The 20,496-nt window shown below is 42.4% G+C and overlaps 1 protein-coding gene across 4 annotated transcripts in view; it reads left to right on the top strand.

Moving 5' to 3' along the window:
- The window catches only part of LHPP (phospholysine phosphohistidine inorganic pyrophosphate phosphatase), a 302,212-nt gene that overhangs the window by 178,629 nt on the left and 103,087 nt on the right, over positions 1-20,496 (top strand). For 3 of the 4 annotated variants that reach the window (XM_053306395.1, XM_053306396.1, XM_053306392.1), the window contains one exon: positions 11,719-17,456. The exons of the other annotated variant lie outside the window; for it this stretch is intronic. In XM_053306395.1, the coding sequence (XP_053162370.1) occupies positions 11,719-11,815 (97 nt within the window). In that variant the 3' untranslated portion in view covers positions 11,816-17,456. Of the gene's footprint in view, positions 1-11,718; positions 17,457-20,496 lie in introns of those variants that run through there. 4 annotated transcript variants of the gene reach the window in all.

Here is a 20,496-nt window from a genome sequence, read left to right as displayed (position 1 = left end):
AAGAAAAATTTGTAAAGAGAAGAATCTCTCCATGATAATTAACAATGGGTTAATATTAATATTAATAGTATGCATGGCAACTTATATGTTGCTGCTGTAAAACTGCAGTCAATGTCGCAGGATAATGTTTATGAGCACCACTTTGGTTCATTTCTGAGAAAAGCAGGATGTCATTTTTAAAACTAAGATTAGTGCTGTAGAAGTGCTGAGTCAGAGCATGTTTAGAAATGATTACACAACACAGTTCACTCTCTGGCAGCCATGGGGGTGGCCTGTGGTATCAATGAGTTCTATAATATATTGGACATACATAAAGGAGAGCACTGTTGATAGATATTCATTAAGAAGCTCATGACATGATGATGATGATGATGATGACGATGACAAACCCCTTTTGTGTGGTTGGGAAGCTGTCATGATGTCATTTTTTGGATATGATGACCTTGTGACTGCTGTGGAAGATCTTAGAATTCAGCTTATAACCTCCTAAAAATGTGCCAATTGCCAGTTGAGCCAGGGTATGATGGTCTGTTATAGGAGTTTGCATCAAGGCATTCACACAAGATCCACCATGCCCCCAAATGGTATCACGTGGTGGTTTCATTATGTCAAACAGGTTGTGTGAATCCTTTTCCCATGCAGGTTCTTATTTCTTTGTCAAATTCCGACGTGTCATTTTGCCCTTGTAAATGTTAATAGCATCTATTTATTAATAGATGTCAAATATACTCTAAAAAAACCTTAAGCAATGTTTATTTCAGCTATGACACATATTGAATTTATTTGATGGTTTTAGGCAAGTGGCTTATCCTCTCTTTTGGTGCTGCTAATATGTAGTTACTGTGCTTGGGGGCTTATTTAATTAAAATGCTTTGAAGTCAGATAATTGAAAACATCAACTAAAAAGATTTTGTTATTGTTTCCATATTTCTAGGAAGACTGGCGTTAGCTTACCACATTGGTGAACTGATTTAGAGAAAGCAAATGGCTCTTCTGAAATTGAGCAGTAATTGAGAGTAGTGAAGCTGGAAATGAAACCTAGAACAAGAATTATAATGTCTCTGTTAAAATAAATTTGATATGATGTCCTTTGAAAACCATACTAACTTTAGCACTTCAGCAACCTTCATTCTTCCTTTTCCAGCATGGGGCATGGGATGTGGGAGCTGTGCACAGACCTCCCATTCCACAAAACAACTTGGAATGTTGCCTGTACATGATGCACACATCCCGAGGAAGAGGGAGAAAACTGAGTGTTTTGCCTTTGGGGATCCCTCTACACATGGACACTGCTCCCATAGTAGGACTAAATCAGGCCTCAGATATTAATTCCAAAGCATTCTGGGTGTGTGTGTGTGCATGCATGCATTCAGATAAATGACGTATAGTGTACAAAAATGAATAAAGATCAGTAGTTTACAACCTGTAAAATCTGCTTTTAAAAATTAAATATTAATTTTGGCAATAATAATTACACACACACACCCTTCCTAAGACTGAGATGGTTACCTTGAGACCAAAGAAACACTCTTTAGCAGGGTCCAGTAATTTGCTGTATAATATATTTTTCATTTTTAACTACTTGTGCAACTAATGACTACTTCCATAGTTTCAGTTCTTTACATTTTCCTTCAAGATGTTTACTTCTTGACTTCATTCTTGTCACTGCCTTTTTTGTCATTTAATCCTGTCTTTTATCGATACATGAATATTTTTCAGAATGAAAGATTTTGTGGAAAAGATAATTTTTCACCTTTTTATATGAGTAAATGTGTGCAGTGCAACCAATACAAGCCTGTGAGATCTTCTCTGGTTGCCCTCCTTTCCGTCCCTGGTCTTAGAGAGGTCCATAGTAATAGGGCCCGTGGAAGGGCTTTCTCTGTTGCTGCCTCCCTACTCTGGAACTCTCCCACTGCCCCGATTCGATCCACCTCCTCCCTTTCAGCCTTTAAATCCGTATTGAAGACATTTCTTTTCCGCTGGGCATTTGCCCTTGAATTCAAGTGGTTTTTGTTTGTCCTTTTAAATCTCGGATGCTCTTCTTGTCGTGTACACCACCCTGAGTCTGTGGACTGGGCGGTATATTAAATCTTTAGATAGATAGATAGATAGATAGATAGATAGATAGATAGATAGATAGATAGATAGATAGATAGATAGATAGATGAAATTAATTATATAAACAATTTGTAAGGAATGATTTTCACAAATACAGCAGAAGACAGAATGAGGCTGTTCACATGGACTTCCCCGCCTGGTGGGCTTGGCTGCCTGTGTGAAGCGCTGGGATCGAGCCCAATCCTGGCACTGCCTCAGCCCCAAGCCCGGGAATTTACCCCAGGTTTGGGATCATGTGGGCACACGGGCCACAGGCAGCCTGTGCACACACAAAGCTGGGTGGCAAGAATGCCCGGCTGAGGGAGGGGATCCCTCAATGCACCACACTCTTGGTGTGGTGAATTGTGGGATGCTGAAGGGCTTCTTCCTCTGCATCCCTGCTCTGCCACGAGCGCTGCTCGTGTGCCACAGTGAGCGGCAGAGCTGTCGGAGCATCTCCACTCATGCGCACCGCCCGCCCTCTCCACCACTGCCCATTATGGTCGTGTGCACGGCCTCATTGTCTGTCCTTTTCCCTCCTACCTTTGTCTTTACTTTGTATTATACCTTATTTCTGGACTGAGCTTTGGCTCTGTGCAAACAGGAACATGACAGAAAAAGAACAGAAACCTGACTATGGTCAAAAAGACTGAAATGTAGCCACCATCCTAGCTCATTTACTCAGAAGTAAGCCTGACAGAATCCAATGAGACACCCAGTTAAGTATGCGTAGGATTATAACCTTTGTAATAGACATTAACATGTGACAGGAGAATAGAAACCTGATAGTGTGTTGTTTATCTTGCTTTCACTCTATTAAGCTATGTGTATTTATTCTAGAACACATGGGATACTTTGGAATAACTCAGGTTCTCCATTGCTGAAGGAACCTGGTCTTCCTCCCAAACAACGGAATGGCCTTTCAAAAACCATGTGACACACATATATTATATAGAAGCAGCTTAAGCAAGAATCCTCCCCAGTGATCTTTATCTCAGCATTATTAACTTTTTTATGTTCGTCAGGGATGTGACAGAGCCAGATTCTTAATGACTTAATCATGTTGTTAAAAGTAATCTGTCAACTGAAAGCCACAAAAAAAGCAGCTGGAAAATGGTTACATCAATATTCCCCTCTAAGCTGCCTGCCAACCCTTCCATTTCTCCAAGGTTCTCCATTTGCCTATGCAAACACAGTGGCCGGCAGTCCTGGCAACGTATTCCCCTCCTCTGTTAAGTGTTCTGGTATGGCAACAGATTTGCTTGTGTTTCTGGATGTTTCAGGCTCAGGCACCCCATAGAACAAGGAAGTAGGAGTCCATTGTATGTGTTTACAGGCCAAAGGACACCCTCAGTCAATCTTACATATAAGGTTTACGGTTTTTAACAAACTCGTCTCTCATGTGTATGTATGAGAATTCTGACTTGCATTGGAAAAATACGCTAACAGAAAAAGAGAGCCCTAGACTTGGATTTCCTGACACGCAATTTATTCATTTGTTTATGAAGGAATTTTTTTAAAAACCACTTTCCTAATGGTTTGTGCTGGGTGAAGCAATGTAGATAAGCCTGTTTTGTCAGCCACTTCATCTATCTGTCATACAACCCATCTATATGACTTCTTGATGTATATTGTTGGCAAGTTAATGTGATAACAATCTGGCACGTGTAATTTGACTGCATCGGGGGTTTAACAGATGCTAGTCAGCCCACATGGAAACATTCAGGTCCAGCTCCTCCTTAGATAAGCAAATTCCTGTTTATATATTCTCTATCGCTGCAGTTCTGTATCTATATTTTTTTATCAGCCTTTAATACAAATACCTTTAGGCTACATCAACCCAACCAGCAAATTAGTTAGCAACCATCATCCACTGTACATTGCAGTATCCATTGACCCTTCCTTCAGATAAGAATGTTTGTTTTTCCTTCTATCTGATGAGTTTTCAACTACATAGAAGAAAGGTGTGGGGACATCAGCAAGCCACTAAATATTGGATAGTATGTACAAATGTGTCACCTTAAGTGATGCAGTGGGAAATGCTTGACTAACAAGCAGAAGGTTGTCAGTTCGAATCCCCACTGGTACTATATCAGGCAGCAGTGATATAGGAAGATGCTGAAAGGAATCATCTCATACTGCACAGGAGGAGGCATTGGTAAACCCCTCTTGTATTCTGCCAAAGAAAACCACAGGGCTCTGCAGTCGCCAGGAGTCGAAAACGATTTGACGGCACACTTTACCTTACCTTTATGTACAAATGTAAACATTTGGACCTTGAAATTACCCATTTACTTTAACATGGAATGAAGTATAGAACTTTCCTTCTATTTAGTCCTTCACACTACAGATCTGGATCATATCTCTGTGCATTTCATAGTTAGACATTTTAGAATAGATTTGTTGTGTGAAAAACAAAGAGATTTGTTTGCAAAAACAAAAAAACAAGAAAAGGATGAAGAAAAGAAAAATGAGTGGATAAATCTCCCCTTATAAGCAGGGGAGCTCTGTCACAATACAAGTCTTAATATCCATGTCAATCCCTTGTGAATGCCAAGAGTAGCTTCCATACCTTAAAGATATGCATGAATGCAAGAAGCACAAGTGAATTGTGAGCCCTTATTCAGGCTTATTGTTAACCTCTGAAGTATGACCATGCGCATAACCCCATCAGGAAGAGGCATGCATTCACATTATTCAGCACACACATATCTTCCCACAGAGAAGATACACTTCCAATATATTCAGATATTATTAAGACGTGAAGCCATATTTTACTCCTGAAATAGTTCATGTACACAGACAAGGAAAGAAGTGGCAAGACACTAGATGATGGGATTTAAATGAAGCACAACTTTATTGATTGCATTAAAATATGCAGCAATGTTCCTAGTTAGGTAACAATCCCTACAAGTGCAGGTATTAATATTATGGTTATGAAGTGCTGAGTCATTCCAAATTAGCAATCCCACTCTGCTCAGAACTGTGGGGCAGCTGTCTATTCTCCTTCTGGTTTGACATAGCCCACACTACAATGATGTACCAAGGGAAGCTGCAGGCTTCAAGTGATTTCCCATCCCATAGGGAAGGTACACTTCCTGTATCTTCACATATTAAAATCGGAAGCCATATAGATATTCTGCCAACCAGTTTTTATGTTTTTCTTAAGAAACATTGGCTGTTCAATGGCATTGCAAAATCCTTTTTATTTTATGTATTTAAAAAGGTCTCCCCCACCTTTCTCATATCGCTCCAGATGACTTGGGAACATCGGAATATAGAAAGCTGCCTTAACTTAACCTCATATTGTAGAGAATACTGAGCAAGGTAGACCCATGTTGTGTGCACAGAAGCCTGAAATCGGCTCATCAGCCTCATTTGGAGGAAGGTAGGGCCGAGGAAGGGAGTCTTATGCCCGCTGTCTCTCCTACACTGTCCCTCCCTAGTCCTGCAGTCAGTGAGTCAGTGGCAGCTGCAGTGGTGAGTGCTTGTTGAGTGCCTTTCTTTAAGCTGCAGTGCATCTGTCGCCAGCGTGCCCACCCGGGCCAGGCTCCTGCCCCAGATCAGCCATTCCTTCCCCATAGTTTGGGAGACGGGAGAGCTCTCACTGCCGTTCTGCTCCGCTACCACTCAGCAGCGGCTTTACAAGTTGGTGGTTTTTTTTAAGTTTTAAGATCAAAAAGCGAGATAAATCGCACCCCAAATGGGACGAGCATTTCCCTGCCGAAAGTCAGGAGATCCCGCACAGTGCGGGACAGTTGGCAACCTTAGGGTAACTACAGAGAAATCCCTCTCCTGCTTGACCACAGAAGGGACCACAGATGTTTGGACATGCAGGAGGGCCGCTCAAATAGGTCTTACAGGACAGGAAGATTCATGTGGGGGAGACAGTTCTTCAAATACCTTGAGCCCAAACCATTTAGGGCTTTAAAGGCAATGATTACCACCTTCAGTCATGCCTAGAAGCAAACTGCAACCAATGCAGCTGTGCCAGAACAAGTGTTCTAGGTTCTGATAGTCTAGTCCAGTTGTAAATTCTAAGGGACTTCCAGAGCAACTCCAGGTATAGTATGTGGCAGTAATTCAAGCACAATGTAACCAAGTCATGGATAACTGTGGCCGGATCTGACTGATATGGAAACAGACTCAATTAATGCACTAGCCAAAGCAGGGCAAAGGCCCTCAAGCCATAGCAGTCATCTGGCCATGGCATCAGGGTTCAATCCAGAAGGACTCTCAGGTTGCAAATCTGCTCCTTCAAGGGCAGTGCAACCCACCTAGAAAAGGCTGGCATACTGCTGCTGAATCCAGCCTTCTGACCTAGAGAGCCAATATCTGGTCTGGATTAATTTCAGTTTGTTAGCCCACATCCAGCCCTTCACCACCTCCAAACACTGGTTCAAAGATGGTACAGAGATAGATAGATAGATAGATAGATAGATAGATAGATAGATAGATAGATAGATAGATAGATAGATAGATATAGCATACTGATAACACCCAACACTAACGCCAAATGAACTCACCCAGCAGTTTCAAATAGATGTTAAAGAGAATGGGGAACAAGATGATGCCTTGCAGAACACCATAATCTAAAGGCCAAGCATTAAGCCCCTGCAAGAGGGACCAGAGCCACTGTAACACTGTGCCCCCCCAGCCCCATCCCTGCAAGGTATCCCAGAAGGATACCATGATCAATGGTACTGAAAGCTGCTGAGAGTTTCAGCAGTACCAACAGGGATTCACTCTCCTGTCCAGTTCTCAGCATAGGTAATCTACTAGAGCAACCAGTGCAACCTCAGTCCCAAAACTGGATTAGAAACCAAACAGAAAAGAGCCCAAATCATCTTTTTCATCCAGGTGCCCTTAGAACTGGGTTACCATCACAAGTTCAAGCAGCAAAGGAGCTTAGCACCTCATTTAAGTGTAAGGCATGTATGAATAAAGGTAGTGCCTGAATTGACTGTTGGGTTCAGTTGTGATGACATTTTTTAGCAATTTGGGTGTGGCAACAAATTATCTCCAAGAATGAAGAACTGAATTGCCCTCTCTCCAGGATTGCAAGAGCACAGACATTCTCTGCAGATTTGTTTGTTAGAAGCATTTTGGCTGGTAAACAAAGGACAGAGACACAGTTTTCTGCAATTTAAATTATGCTGTTTCTGGAAGAATGAGGTGCTCACAAATGGAGTTCACGTATTGGTCCTGACTAGGGGGAAATGAAAACAACAATGACCTTTCCTTCATTTAGGCAGGACAGGAATCACAAATACTGTATCTCAATATGAGCTAAAATCAAATGGGAAGGAATGGTCCTTAATGGTTATAGCATGATCATGAGCCATATGAAGTAGGTTTAGGAAGTGCATAGCTAGTGTCTAGATAATAAATGCATTTAAAGGGTTACTTATAAAGTAAGTCCACCCCCCCCCCCGCGCCCTCCAATTATTCCATACTTATGAATGACATGGCTGCAAAGGTTTGTATGCACATTTTGATGCTGAATTTGGTTCTGTCATGGAGAAAGATGTTCCAGCCATCACCGGCAAGGGATAAATCGTGTGCCACTGGTATGACTAGAGAACCTTGGGTTGTACCATTTCCTCAGATTCCTGTTTCGTCACTTTCAAGAGTCTGTAGCTAAATATCCTGTTTACTTAAAAATATGTATATACCACTATTTTATCAAAGTCTCCAACTGTTCAACATTTGAAGTCAACAACTAGCAAAAACTATCTGGACATAATAAAATAAGATGAAAACATCAGTTTTAAAAGAGAGAGAGGCAGAGGGCAATGCAGTAAAGGGAAGGCAAGTCAAATCTGCATCTTAATATTACTGGTCTCCAAAGACAGCAGGAAGGGGGCCCCCTAATCTCTAGCCTGCACATGAGATGGAATGTAGAATATTCCCTAACATCAGAAGATGTTAGGGAACGTCTCCTTCCATATGGACCTCATTTCACCCTAGGTAAGATCCAAGGCTAGAACCAGCATGTTGACTTGGGCCTGGGAACAAATTGGCAGCCAGTGCAGATGCTTCCAGACTGGAAACTGATGAGACTATTAGCCCACACTAAATAAGAGGGAGGCTGCAGCATTCTGCATTAGCTGAAATTTCCAAACTGTCCTCAAAGAGGCTTCACATGGGATGCATTACTGAAGTCCAGTCTAGAAATCACCCAAGTGTGAATGACAGGGACCAGGTCTCTACTGGTGTAATTGCCAGCATATTAACAATTCAGTTTCCAGCCTAAGGATATTTCCTTCCATTCTTATGTTAAAACATGCTGTTCAATCAGGTTGCCACATCAAAGGGTGTTGAGGAGTGTCATTTATGTGTCGCAAATTAAAAGGCTGTGCTAAATAAACAAGATTTTGGAATTTTAGGAATAAAATATACAATATTTTCAAAACAGAAAAGTCAAGTCTTGGATTTTGTCTCCTGCTGTGAGCTAAATAAAATGTTTCCATGTGGGTACAAAAGGAATTCATTGAATGAACTAAATAAAATGCCATTAGTATGAAAACTGCTATTCTTGTAATTTGCTTATGAGGTTCAAGCAGCTCACTAAACCCTGATGTGTAAAAAGGAAAGAAAACACATTCCCTTGGACTTTATTTTTTAGCTCTACAAAGGAAACTGCAAAACAAACAATAGATTACCAGATGGGCCTGTGTATCAACAATAATAAAAATGTCTGAACTCAAGGTTAAAAATCATTAGGAGATGATTATTTGCTACAACCTCCTAACTCTGAAGTGAATGCAGACACATATCTCCTACACACATGCTTCAGTCAGTCAGTCAGTCCTTTATTACAGTCATGGACCAGTGCATAGCTAAAACATACATACTTCCATGCTTACATATAAGAAAAGAGACTCAGCATAATAAAATGGACAGATTATAACACAATAGTACCAAGTTAAAATTAGAACAGTTATGGTGAACTCCAAATAGATCTGACTGAAAACCTTATTAAGCAGAGCACCCTCCATTGCAATCATGAAACAGGAATCACAGGTGAAGGAAAGAAAAGAACAGAACATTATTGAAGACCTGAGCAGATGGTGCAAATGATATGACAATACCTTGCCATTTTGAAGATTAGGTTGTCATCAGAACTAGACAATAAGTACTTCAAATAGAAGTCATCCAAGTGCCCGGGAAAACGTTGCAACAAAAGGGACACTAATCTTAAGCGGGTGCTTCAGCATTCTCTTTGGTGGTGGAGACAGATTCTGTGTGCACATCTCAGTGCGTCACATGGAGCAAACTGGGAAGTTTTTGTGGCCATTGTAGCCCTCAGGGTGTACCAGAGTTCCTGAAACTGCATGTCATTACAAGATGGGGTGAATGTTGTACAGCCTTAAGCAGACAGATCATAATTTACAGGACAGCATTTTTTTAAAAAAAGTATATCCACTTTGAATACTAGAGCATAGGTCTCTGAATGCATGCTCCAAATACAAACAGATAGGAAGCAATTGCAGAGAACATTGTTGTGACATCTATTTGACCACTGTGAGAATGTCTGGGAAGCCCTTGCAGCTGCAACACAGTATTCCTCAGAGGACAAGCCAGTGGTGAATCGAGTTCCTGATCCATAGTCAGAAGCCCCTTCTACCTACCCCTCACAGCTCTGGGGGACACCTGTATGAGGTTGCACCAGGGGAGGACTGTGCTGCAGAGATCCAAGGCCTAGTTCCCACTGTGGAACTTCATCTCCACCTGGTCCCCAGAAACAACGCTGCCACCAAACTCTGATCCAGATGCAGCAGAGGTGCCAATGTGCTTGGCTGGCAACGTAGATTTAGTCAGGAAGGGTCACCTCATGAGGCATAGAAGTCTCCTTGCGAGGAGCAGACAGGAAAAATGCCCAGCTGGAAGGAATTAGGCTGAGTAGCACCAGGCAGAGGCCTTCCTGATTCTATGTAAGAACCCTAGTTTCAGCCAGCCATTACTGGAGCAGCAGTCTTTCTGACTATGCTCAGCCAAACACCACCTCCTCCTCCTCCTCCTTCGGTGACTAGCTTCTACAAGTGAACTTGGACAGGGAAACAGGATGCTGGACTAGATGAATCTTTGATCTGATCCAACGGGGCCCTACAAATTTTCTTACCTTATTACCAGTGTGCTCTCTAATTTTTTTCACCTGTGTGCGGAATGAATTTTGTTCTGGGTGGCAGTATCAAGGCAGTGTGTGTGCACCGCACATGTATTCAGAGTGGGGCCTTCCTGATTCAATCTGAGCGGAATCTAAAATTGACTGAGCGGACATAAAAAAACATGTGAGTGCACGCACGTGCACACATCTTAGAGGGAACACTGCTTATGACTACCAGTGAAGGATATTTCTATGGTTATTTATAAATAATTTAGTTCACATGAAAAGTGAGAGCACTTCAGAAATATCAGAAAGGAAGAAGTCATTGAGAGTTTCACCTCAAGGACTGAAACACATGTGTTTTAACAAGTTTCTACTAAATCTTATAAGTAGAAGCCATCGTCAGCATACATCCCTTGAGAAATGTATCGCTACAGGCTGAGGAAATACCCTTCAGTAAATATAGTCTTGTCTTTTTTACACTGTTGAAAAAAGGAAATGGCGGGGAGTCAGGCAGTTGACAGGAACTGTGCTACTGTGTTCTCATGTCTGTTCCTGAGGTCCCCATGGGACTGAGCCAGTCTTCTAGGAGTTGCATCCTCTTTTGATCTCCATCCTTGAGGAGCTCCAAAGCCTTTGGCCCTCATCCTGCAATTTCTCATGTACTTCTGATCTTCTTCAAGGAAAGAGATGCACAGGGCATGAACTGACAAAGAAAAAGAGATCAGAAGGCAGAGCTTTAGCCCTGGGTTGCATGTAAAATGGCATAAGTTTAACTGAAAATGACGAGGTCTACAATCCTGAAGACACTTACTGTGAATAAGCCCCATTGGAAACAGTGGGGGTTGCTTCTTTCTGAGTAAACATGCATAGGATGGCACTGTAAGCAGGTCTTGTTGTCCTCAAAAGACGTGATCTCATGTAAATCTCAAATGAAGAGCACAGTTGACAGCTATATAAGATTAAAAAATATGTCCTCTGTGTTCAATAAATAAGGTGTAGCTTCATCACTGAAACAGTGTGGACTCAAATTAATTTACATGGATTTCTGTTTCGATAAGACTGCATAAACACAAACTTGCACTGAACTGAGATAACTAGAAATTGGTTCACACAATGCACTGTCCATATGAGCAATCCCAAGAATAATCAAGTAAACATCCACATGGACAAATGTAACATGTTAGCTGGGTGTTCACAGACACAATCAATTCTTATCAACATAGTGCCAGTGAAAAGGAACAAAAAAATCAGGGACACGATTTCATAAAATGCTGCTGGCAATACCCACGATTATATGGTCCATGTGTTACTGTTGTCTATGTATACACCTTGAGAGAAGTGGGCATGCTTGAATGGACAGAAACTGCATTGTGAAAAGCAGCCCTAGGAATTCTGCTTACCTGAGATGCAAATAAAGATGTGGTGGTGCTGACCATTCATTTAGATACCTTGGTCACATGGCATTTCTGACATCTTCCCCTGATTCTGTCCTGTTGTCTTCTTCTCAGACCTTGTGATGAACAACACCCAGATGTGAAGGCAGATGGTTATGTGAACAACCTTGCAGAAGCTGTGGATGTTCTTCTAAGGCAACTGGACAAGTAACTGGGCTGCAGAAGATGACTGAAGGCAAAAAGATAACTGATCTAACATGAGGCCTTGGTATAATTGAGCACACTGCTGTTCAGTTCATTTGTATGTCTTCCCCTGGTTTTTATGCAATCTGTGGTAACTGGCAGCACCACAAGTGTTTGCCTCAGAAGTCTAGCTTTTTCTAACTTGTTGCTAGTAACTAAAGTGAGGCATGGACCACACAAAAACAAGCGGCTCAAAAAAAAGAAGACACCCCAGAATCTTTTGAATCTTAACTGTCTGTTTTGGGTACATCTAACCATGCCATGTCATTGAGTAAACATCTGTGCCACGTACCGGGGTGAGACCTGTAGTGTTTCCTGTGCTGGATTTGTTGTGTGTTTGCTGGAAGAAAGCCCATAGAGTGAGGTCGCTCTGTCTCTAGGTCATTCTGCTTGAAAAATTAGTATAGAATTGTCCCAGTTTAAAAATAAATATAGATTCGTGCCAGGAGCATTTCCAGACAGGGTTTTTAGCTTAGAATGGAGGGTGTGCATTCACATATCAGCCAGATTCACACTGAAGTCTGTGCAAGACATTGGGGAGCACTTCATACATGATTCGGGTTTTTCATTGTGCATTAGAGCCTAGCCCGATTTATGTCTGGGATTTTTAAAAAATCAACTTTTTGCATCAGGTTTTTGTTTTGTTTTTTGTTTGTTTGTTTTGACAAATTCAAACTTACAGTAAAGCCTCACAATAAACCCGTGGTAAAGCCTTCTGTCTGGGAAAACTCCAGATAGTGCGTTTTGGGGAGTTGCTTCTTATGCTTTTTTATGTACAGGCTCCCTTGCAGATGAGAAAAACCTTTGCACTTGCAAAAGCAGAAAGGCTGTTTTGGAAGCACCACAAAAGGACAAAAAGGTCTCCAAATTTGCAGTAGAAGCTGGTATTGCACCAGCAGCATGTACCTACTTCTGATAGGATTTTCCATTGGCCAGGCCGACAAAAATTGCTCCCTGTCACAATTCTCTACCACAGAGTAGGCTTGTTTGTTTCATTTTGCATGATATTCATGTACTTGTTAACTTCATATACAGGAAGCATTTTCTGATAACTGGGATTTTTGAGTTGTGCTCAGCGTCAGGGATGGCACTTTCATGAGGCAAGGTGTCTCAGGTTGCAGATTATTGGGGTGCTGGTGAGATGGCAAGATGCTCTCCTGATCCCTGCTTTATCGGCAGGGGGTGGGGAGGAGAAGGGTGCATGCAAGGCACTTGGCCCCCTGACTCAGGGGCACAGGGATCTTGAACCGCCACTGCTCCGCTTCATAAACATATACCAGACAGCTAACATGTTACACAGTGGGCCGGCTCAGATGTAACTTATCATCCCCAGGTCTCAGGGATGCATCCTCGCCCCGTCCCATATGTATGAGAGTGGAAAGAATTCTCATTCAACTTCTGGTTATGTCTGAATGCAGTGATCTTGGCTTCGTCCAACTAGAGTTGTGAAATAAACCTGAGATTCAGATCCTGATTTATTTCAGAACTCCACTTAGAATGAGCAAACTCCATGCAGATAGGTAGAATTCTTCCAACTCCAGCTCAGGCAGGGAGACAGAAGCATATGTTCCCAAGGCTTGGGGATATCATAGAAAGCCAGACTGTAATTCTGGTTATGCCAGAACCTGTCTATTGTCCGATTTTCTGTTACCCAATATCAACTTATTTTGTACACCTTTTTCTATAGTGTAGTGAAATCTGATTCTAATTAAGGGCAACAAAAGGACACCTGACTTCAGTTGCTGTTACAGAGCATGCTCCATTGCACTTGCATTGCATTAAATATACAACCTGTCCAGCATATGTAAAAGGTTGCAGCACCAGCTCTGCACAATTGATTGCCTAGTCCTCCACTGGACCCTTCTTGTGTCTCAACAAGACTCCCCTATCTCCCAGTCCCAAGCAGTCCTGAACTTTAAAGAAAACATTTCTTTTTAAAAATAAAGCAATAAAATGACCATGTGCACGGGAAGCTTTTAAAGATAACAAAAAAGCGTGACAGCTGAGCCAGCATCTGATTCAGTGGTATGCACAGCTGCCATTACAGTTGCCAAGCTGGCCCCATGACAGGCTCTCTTTTTCCATTTTGTCTGCCTTTTCAAGTCTTAAAAGTAGCACTTGTTCACAGACAAGTGAGTGGGTAGTTCTGGAGCTGGTCTAGGTAGTAGTCTGGAGTTATTTTCAAATGTGTTTGACACACAACCGCTGTCACCTCCAGAGGGAACCAGAGTTAGGTCACTGCCCAGCACTTTTGAAGAAGGCCGGCCTATATTTTGCACACATGCTAGTCCTTCACTGGACCCTTCTTGTGCATCGGCAAGATTCCCCATCTCCCCTATGTCATGCATTCTGATCACTTTCATCCTGCAGAAGACACATATTTGTACTCAGTTGCATTGCCTTGGGGGAAATACAGGCTTCCATGACTGAACTGTTGCTGTGTAATCACTTTGTTTTACTCTCCTAAGAATAACCTTGCATGTTGAGAACTATCTTACGATGGCTGGCTGCCGAGCTGGTGTTGGGTTTCTTGATTTCAGAACCAAATGTCTGTGCCCTCTGTCGCTGCTGCTCAAAAGTCCTCTTGGATTAGGAAAGGGAGCATAACATCAACCATCTCATTGGATTACAGTATTTCCCCCTACCGGAGTAGCACTTACACACCCATACAAAGTACATACCAATTTTTCTGGAAAGGATGCTACATCTTTATCTAGTGCAATTCCCAGGGCATTCCATGAGGACAGGGGATTATGGTGGGCAGGAACCAGGCACTGAGGAGACCTTGTGCTTGAACCACTACAGTTGCCACTGTCACCTATGGCTGTGTGATTAAAAGAATGTTTTATTTTCCTTTTTTAGAAGGAAAGGGCACTTACTTGCTACTAGCAACCAGCAGTAAGCATCTGCCTATGAACTTTTATGACAATTCTGCCCTATCCCATGGAATTGCCGCAGTTCATCCTGCCACCCAAATCCTTCCCAAGCACCCAAATCCTTCCCAAGCAAATGAGTGTTCCGTTTAACAGTAATAGAAACCACTACTTGATATTGAGCTGACACTGTTTTGCTTTCAAACAGATAGACACTTGATCACCTGACCTGAGTCCACTATTATAATTATAGATAGCACCTAAGACTGAAAATGTTCTTGGCGGTAAGCCCCGTTCAACATAGTGGGATTTATGTTTGAGTAAACACCTGTAGGATTGTGCTGTATATTTTTATTGGGTCTGATCCTCCAAGAAATTAGCTCTTCCTCTGCCTCTGAAGGCAGCAAGAACTGAAGAGAAAGGCCAGACCCAGACCCCACAGAGCATATCTTCTGGTCTGTAACATGTTTCTTATCTTTCTTTTCTGTTAAATTAAGCTGAATGAGGATCCAGAGCAAATCTTGTGCCTAATGTAGTTTCCTCAACTACCACCATTAATCTCTGAAGGAGGCAGATGCCCATGGGTTTCATATTCTGTCCCCATGCCCTTTCAAATCCAGTCTTGCGTAACTTCTTATTTTTGGACTACAATGACCATCATCCCCAGCCACAATGGCTGGAGGCTGGGAATGATGAGAGTTGTACTCCAAAACTAAGAACTTATTTTATTTTATTTACTTACTTTTTTCTATACCACCCTTCCAAAAATGGCCCAGGGTGGTTTACATTAAAATAAAAACAATTAAAATCAATTAACAGTTAAAATAAAAACAGTATAAAACCAATTAACAGTTAAAACATTTAAAACAGTTTTAACACCCTGGAAAACCAGGCTGAACCTTTATGGGTTAAAAACAATTTTAAAACCCTGGAAGGCCAGGCCAAACAGATAGGTCTTAAGGGCTTCCATTCATTAAGGCCAATAATGAATTCAGAATACGGATTTCTACCGGGAGTGCATTCCACAGCCCAGGAGCAGCTACAGAGAAGGCCCGTCTCTGAGTTGCCACCAGATGTACCATTGGTAACTGGAGATGGACCTCCTCAGATGACCTTAACAGTGAGGGATCATGCAGAAGAAGGTGCTCTCTAAGGTAACCCAGACCTAAGCCATTCAAGGCTTTGCCCAGAAACATAAAGGCAGCCAGTGCAACTGATTTAAAACAGGTATAATATGGTCTCTCTGAGATGCCCCAGAGACCAGTCTGGCTACTGCATTTTGAACTAACTGAAGTTTCTGAACTATGTACAAAGGCAGCCCCATGTAGAGCACATTGCAATAGTCAACCCTGGAGGTAACCAGCTGATGCACCACTGAGTCATCCTCTTCAAGGATTGGACGCTGCTGTTGAATCAGCCGACGCTGATAGAAAACACTCCTGGCCATGGCCTCCACCTGAGATACCAGGGTGAGGCCTGGGTCCAGGAGTACTCCCAAGCTGCATACCTGCTCCTTCCTGGGGAGTGTAACCCCATCCAGCACAGGAAGCTCTAATTCATCCCTCAGTTCTGAGCCCCAACAATAAGCATCTCCATCTTGCTTGGATTCAGTTTCAATTTGTTATCCCTCAACCAACCCATTACTGAATTTACCCAAGATTGCAAAACACTGTGCAAATACAGTGGTGTAGCCACCATGAAATGGGGGTTGCAAATGCCCAGGACCATGGTTCTATGGGGACTGCCAGCTGTACCCTCCAAGCCCTACCCCCACCCCAGTGCTAGGTGCTTGGGCCTAAAGTCAGCCACTCCCCAAGTCATTGAGCTGCCCTAATCCCACTGAGATCAGGCGGCCTCTTGAAAGCAGGCCTGTTCTTGCTTGCATGGGGCAGCATGGCTGTGCTGGCTTGATGATGCCATCAGGCTTCGTCGCTGTGGGATTGGAGCCAAGTGCCAGCAGGTAGGCTCTGCTGAGCAATGACAGATGGGCAGCAACAGGATGGTGGCAGGCTGCAAAGGCAGTCAGCAGCGTGCGGGGTGGCTCATCCCCACCTTTTGCCCCAGGGCTGCCTCCAAGCTGGCTACACCCCTGATGCCAAGGAAGGTGACTCTGGCAGTTTTGTTCAGCCACTTGGATGGTCTCTAGAATAGGCTCCCGGACAGGTTCCTAGCAATTTTTTTAGGGTGTGGGGGGGAAGCATTCAGTTACATGAGCCCCCACCTTGCTGTCTGAAGTAGTCCAGCCTAGGTACTGTTTACCATCCCAAAGAGAACAAGACCTGGACTGACAGCCTTAGTAATTTGTAATGACACCCCAAATCTCTTATTGGGCCATCCTTCAAGCCCATTCAATTTAGAGCCGCTCTTTCTCTCTTCAGGGGAAGAGACTCTTTTCACATGGAGGTGATAGACATTTGCAAAACATCCCGTGGTTTACTGTGATGCCCCTTTCTTTGCTGTGGCATTCAAGCCCTGCACATCGTTCGGACATATTTGTGCACTGATGCGCCAAGCTTTCTTCAGCTGTGAATTTAGACTTCCCCTCCAACTAATCCCAAATTGTGTTGCTTTATTGACCTTAATATTTTATTTTTTTTAAATGTCAGGAGCAGTTTTGTAGTACTTAAGAGACAAACTACTGAGACAAATTAAGTTATGGCACTGACCTGCGCTAATGTATGGGGCTGTATTTTTAGTGGACTGTCTTAATGAATAAACATGGGTGATTTACAAGTATCTCTGACAGTGCTGATTTTATTTATTTATTATTGATTGATTGATTTGTATACCGCCCTTCCAAAATGGCTCAGGGCAGTTTACAATTAAAACACACCACTAAAACAGTAAAGAGCTAAAACAAATTAAAAAACAATATAACAATTAGCAATTTAAAAACATTTTAAAACAACAATTACAGTGATTAAAACCCCCGAAATCGGGTTTTGAATTTTAAAATAAACCAGAAATTAAAACCCCCACAATTTAGGAAGCTGAGAAAGCTTGGGTGAAAAGAAGGGTTTTCAGGTGTTTTTTTAAAATTGCCAGAGATGGGGAGGATCGCATCCCAGCAGGAAGCACATTCCACAACCTCGGGGCAGCGACCGAGAAGGCCCGTCTCTGTGTCGCCACCAAACGAGTTGGCGGTAATTGGAGACGGACCTCCTCAGATGACCTCAATGGGCGGTGGGGCTCATAATGAAGAAGACGCTCTCTTAGGTACCCAGGGCCTAAGCCGTTTAGGGCTTTGTAAGTTATAACTAGCACTTTGTATTTTGTCCGGAAACCTATTGGCAGCCAGTGTAACTCCATCAGCAGAGGTGTAACGTGGTCTCTCCGAGATGACCCAGAGACCAACCTGGCTGCCACGTTCTGAACCAACTGAAGTTTCCGGACTACGTACAAAGGCAGCCCCACGTAGAGTGCATTACAAATGTCATATAGAATTTTGGTTTCCCCTTTCCTATATTCCCCTTTTCCTATATTATCTATTGTAAGTAAAGTACCTTTATCTACAAGAAACACTCATTTGCAGCTCATCACCACCTGTCTTGAACCTGCAAGCTTCAGGTTATTGAAGTTCAGTCCCTTTAGCTATGCTGTGTTTTTAAATCCACGATGCCCTAAGGAGGTTGATCCATTGTGGTGCCTGCCACTTTTCCAGTTGAGCCACTCTTGCTTTTCCACCCCACTCTTTGCCCTTGCCCACTCAAAGCAAGCACTGTTGCAGACTGTTGAACCTGTGCTAGCAGTATCAGCTTGAAACAAGGAAGCTTCTTTCCTGTGTGTATTTACATGTTTGGTGCTACTGTTTTGGAAGGATTCTTCATCTTTAAGTGTGTTCTCAGAGTACGTGCAACATTCAAAGATTTAACCTAGTGACAGAACACAAAAGTATCCACAGCTAAAATCTGCTTAGAGTGGGGTGGGGGGCACAGTAGGAGAGATGGCAAGTGCATTCAAAGGGGTGAATAAAGAATGGGGAGAGAAACTGTCCACTATGCTTTTGAAATCTTGACATGTATTTGCAATACATTCAGCAACCATAAACAGTACAAAAATTGCCCCCAAACAAGATCAACTTAGGGCTGGATTAGATGTGGTGGCCCTAAAGTAATCTTAAAATGCCCCACAATATTACAAAAAACATATTATTCTGGGATGTACATATCTAGATATGTACAAATCAGGTAGAAAGTTACCAGTTCGAATCCCTGCTGGTACTATACTGGGCAGCAGCGATATAGGAGATGCTGAAAGGCATCATCTCATACTGACTGTGCGGGAGGAGGCAATGGTAAACCCCTCCTGTATTCTACCACAGGGCTCTGTGGGCGGAAGGAGTTGAAATCAGCTTGATGGCACACTTTACTTTACATATCAGGTGGTATAAAAATATGATTGATAGATAGATAGATAGATAGATAGATAGATAGATAGATAGATAGATAGATAGATTATTCTAACCAAATGACAATGGAAATAGAAAAAATAACTCTTTTTTAACTTGGCAATGAAAAACTAATAATCTAGCAAAAACAGTTATCTTGCAATAAGCCTAATGCCAATAAGGCATTAGAACTACCTTTAAGTGAACTTATATTATGTAAACTTGAAATTTAGTCATTTTAAAATTATTATTCATAGGCCTCTCATAATGTTAGATCCTAAGCTACTTAGCTTGTGCCTAAATCCAGCACGGGATCATCTTGAAGCCTATTTGGCCATGTGCAATCTCTGCATTAACCAGACAGAGGTGGCTAAAGTGGGCCTAGAATTTTCAGATCTGATGATTGCCTCTTCCAGGCAGACTTGTTGGGACTGGGTTAGTACAAGGCATTCTTTTACTTGAGCACAATATTGTACTAGGCAATCAGTGGAACTGCAGAGGATTCCGAAACAGGGTCATGGAGAAATGCTGTGTGGAGTTGCCCTCTGTTGCCAGGATTGTACACAGTAAACCTGTTCACAGTTTGTGAACCGCCCTGAGCTATTTTGTAACGGCGGTCTAAAAATTGAATGAACAAACAAACAAACAAATAAACAAGATGTCTTAGAGCTCAATATTAACAGCTGCTAATGAAAAGAAGATAATCTGAATATACCAGGACAGATTATGAAGCAGTTTATAAGTATCTTGATAACAATGCACTGATTAATAGAAACAAGCATGGGTTTGTCAAGAATAAATCCTGCTAGACTAAAATCTTTTTTATTGGGGTATTAAGTTAGTAGATTGTAGGAATATTGCGGCCTTCATTTATCTTGATTTCAGAAAAGCTCTTGAAAAAGTTCCCCATGATATTAGCAAGCTGTTCAAATGTAGAAAATCCACCTGCTGGTCAAACATCTGGTTAGAAAACCGAACTCTAAAGAGTGCTCATCAGTGGTTCATCATCAAATTGAGAGAGGTTTTGAGTGGGGTGTTGATGGGCCCTGTCCATGATAATGCTCTGCAAATACCTGAAGGGCTAACACACAAAAGGGGAGGGGAGACTTTGTCGTCTGCTGCCCTGGAGAGCGAAACTAGGTCTAATAGGCTAAAGTTACTGGAGGGTAGATTCCAGTTGGACATTCAAAAAAATGCCTAACAGTAAGAGCAGTTGACGATGGATTCAGTGGCCAGGAATGGGGCTCCCCACTGATTAGTCTCCTCAAACAGAGACTAGACAACTATCTGTTGGGGTGGTTCTAGCTGTGGATTTCCTGCACGGAGCAGGGAGTTGGACAACATAGCCTACAAGACCCCACTGAACTCTATGATTCTATTAATCTAATC

Source organism: Hemicordylus capensis, chromosome 3 (assembly GCF_027244095.1).
Source record: "Hemicordylus capensis ecotype Gifberg chromosome 3, rHemCap1.1.pri, whole genome shotgun sequence".
In the NCBI taxonomy this organism is placed as follows: domain Eukaryota; kingdom Metazoa; phylum Chordata; class Lepidosauria; order Squamata; family Cordylidae; genus Hemicordylus; species Hemicordylus capensis.
Note: the sequence above shows the minus strand (reverse complement) of the source record. Positions and strands in the feature narration are given on the sequence as shown.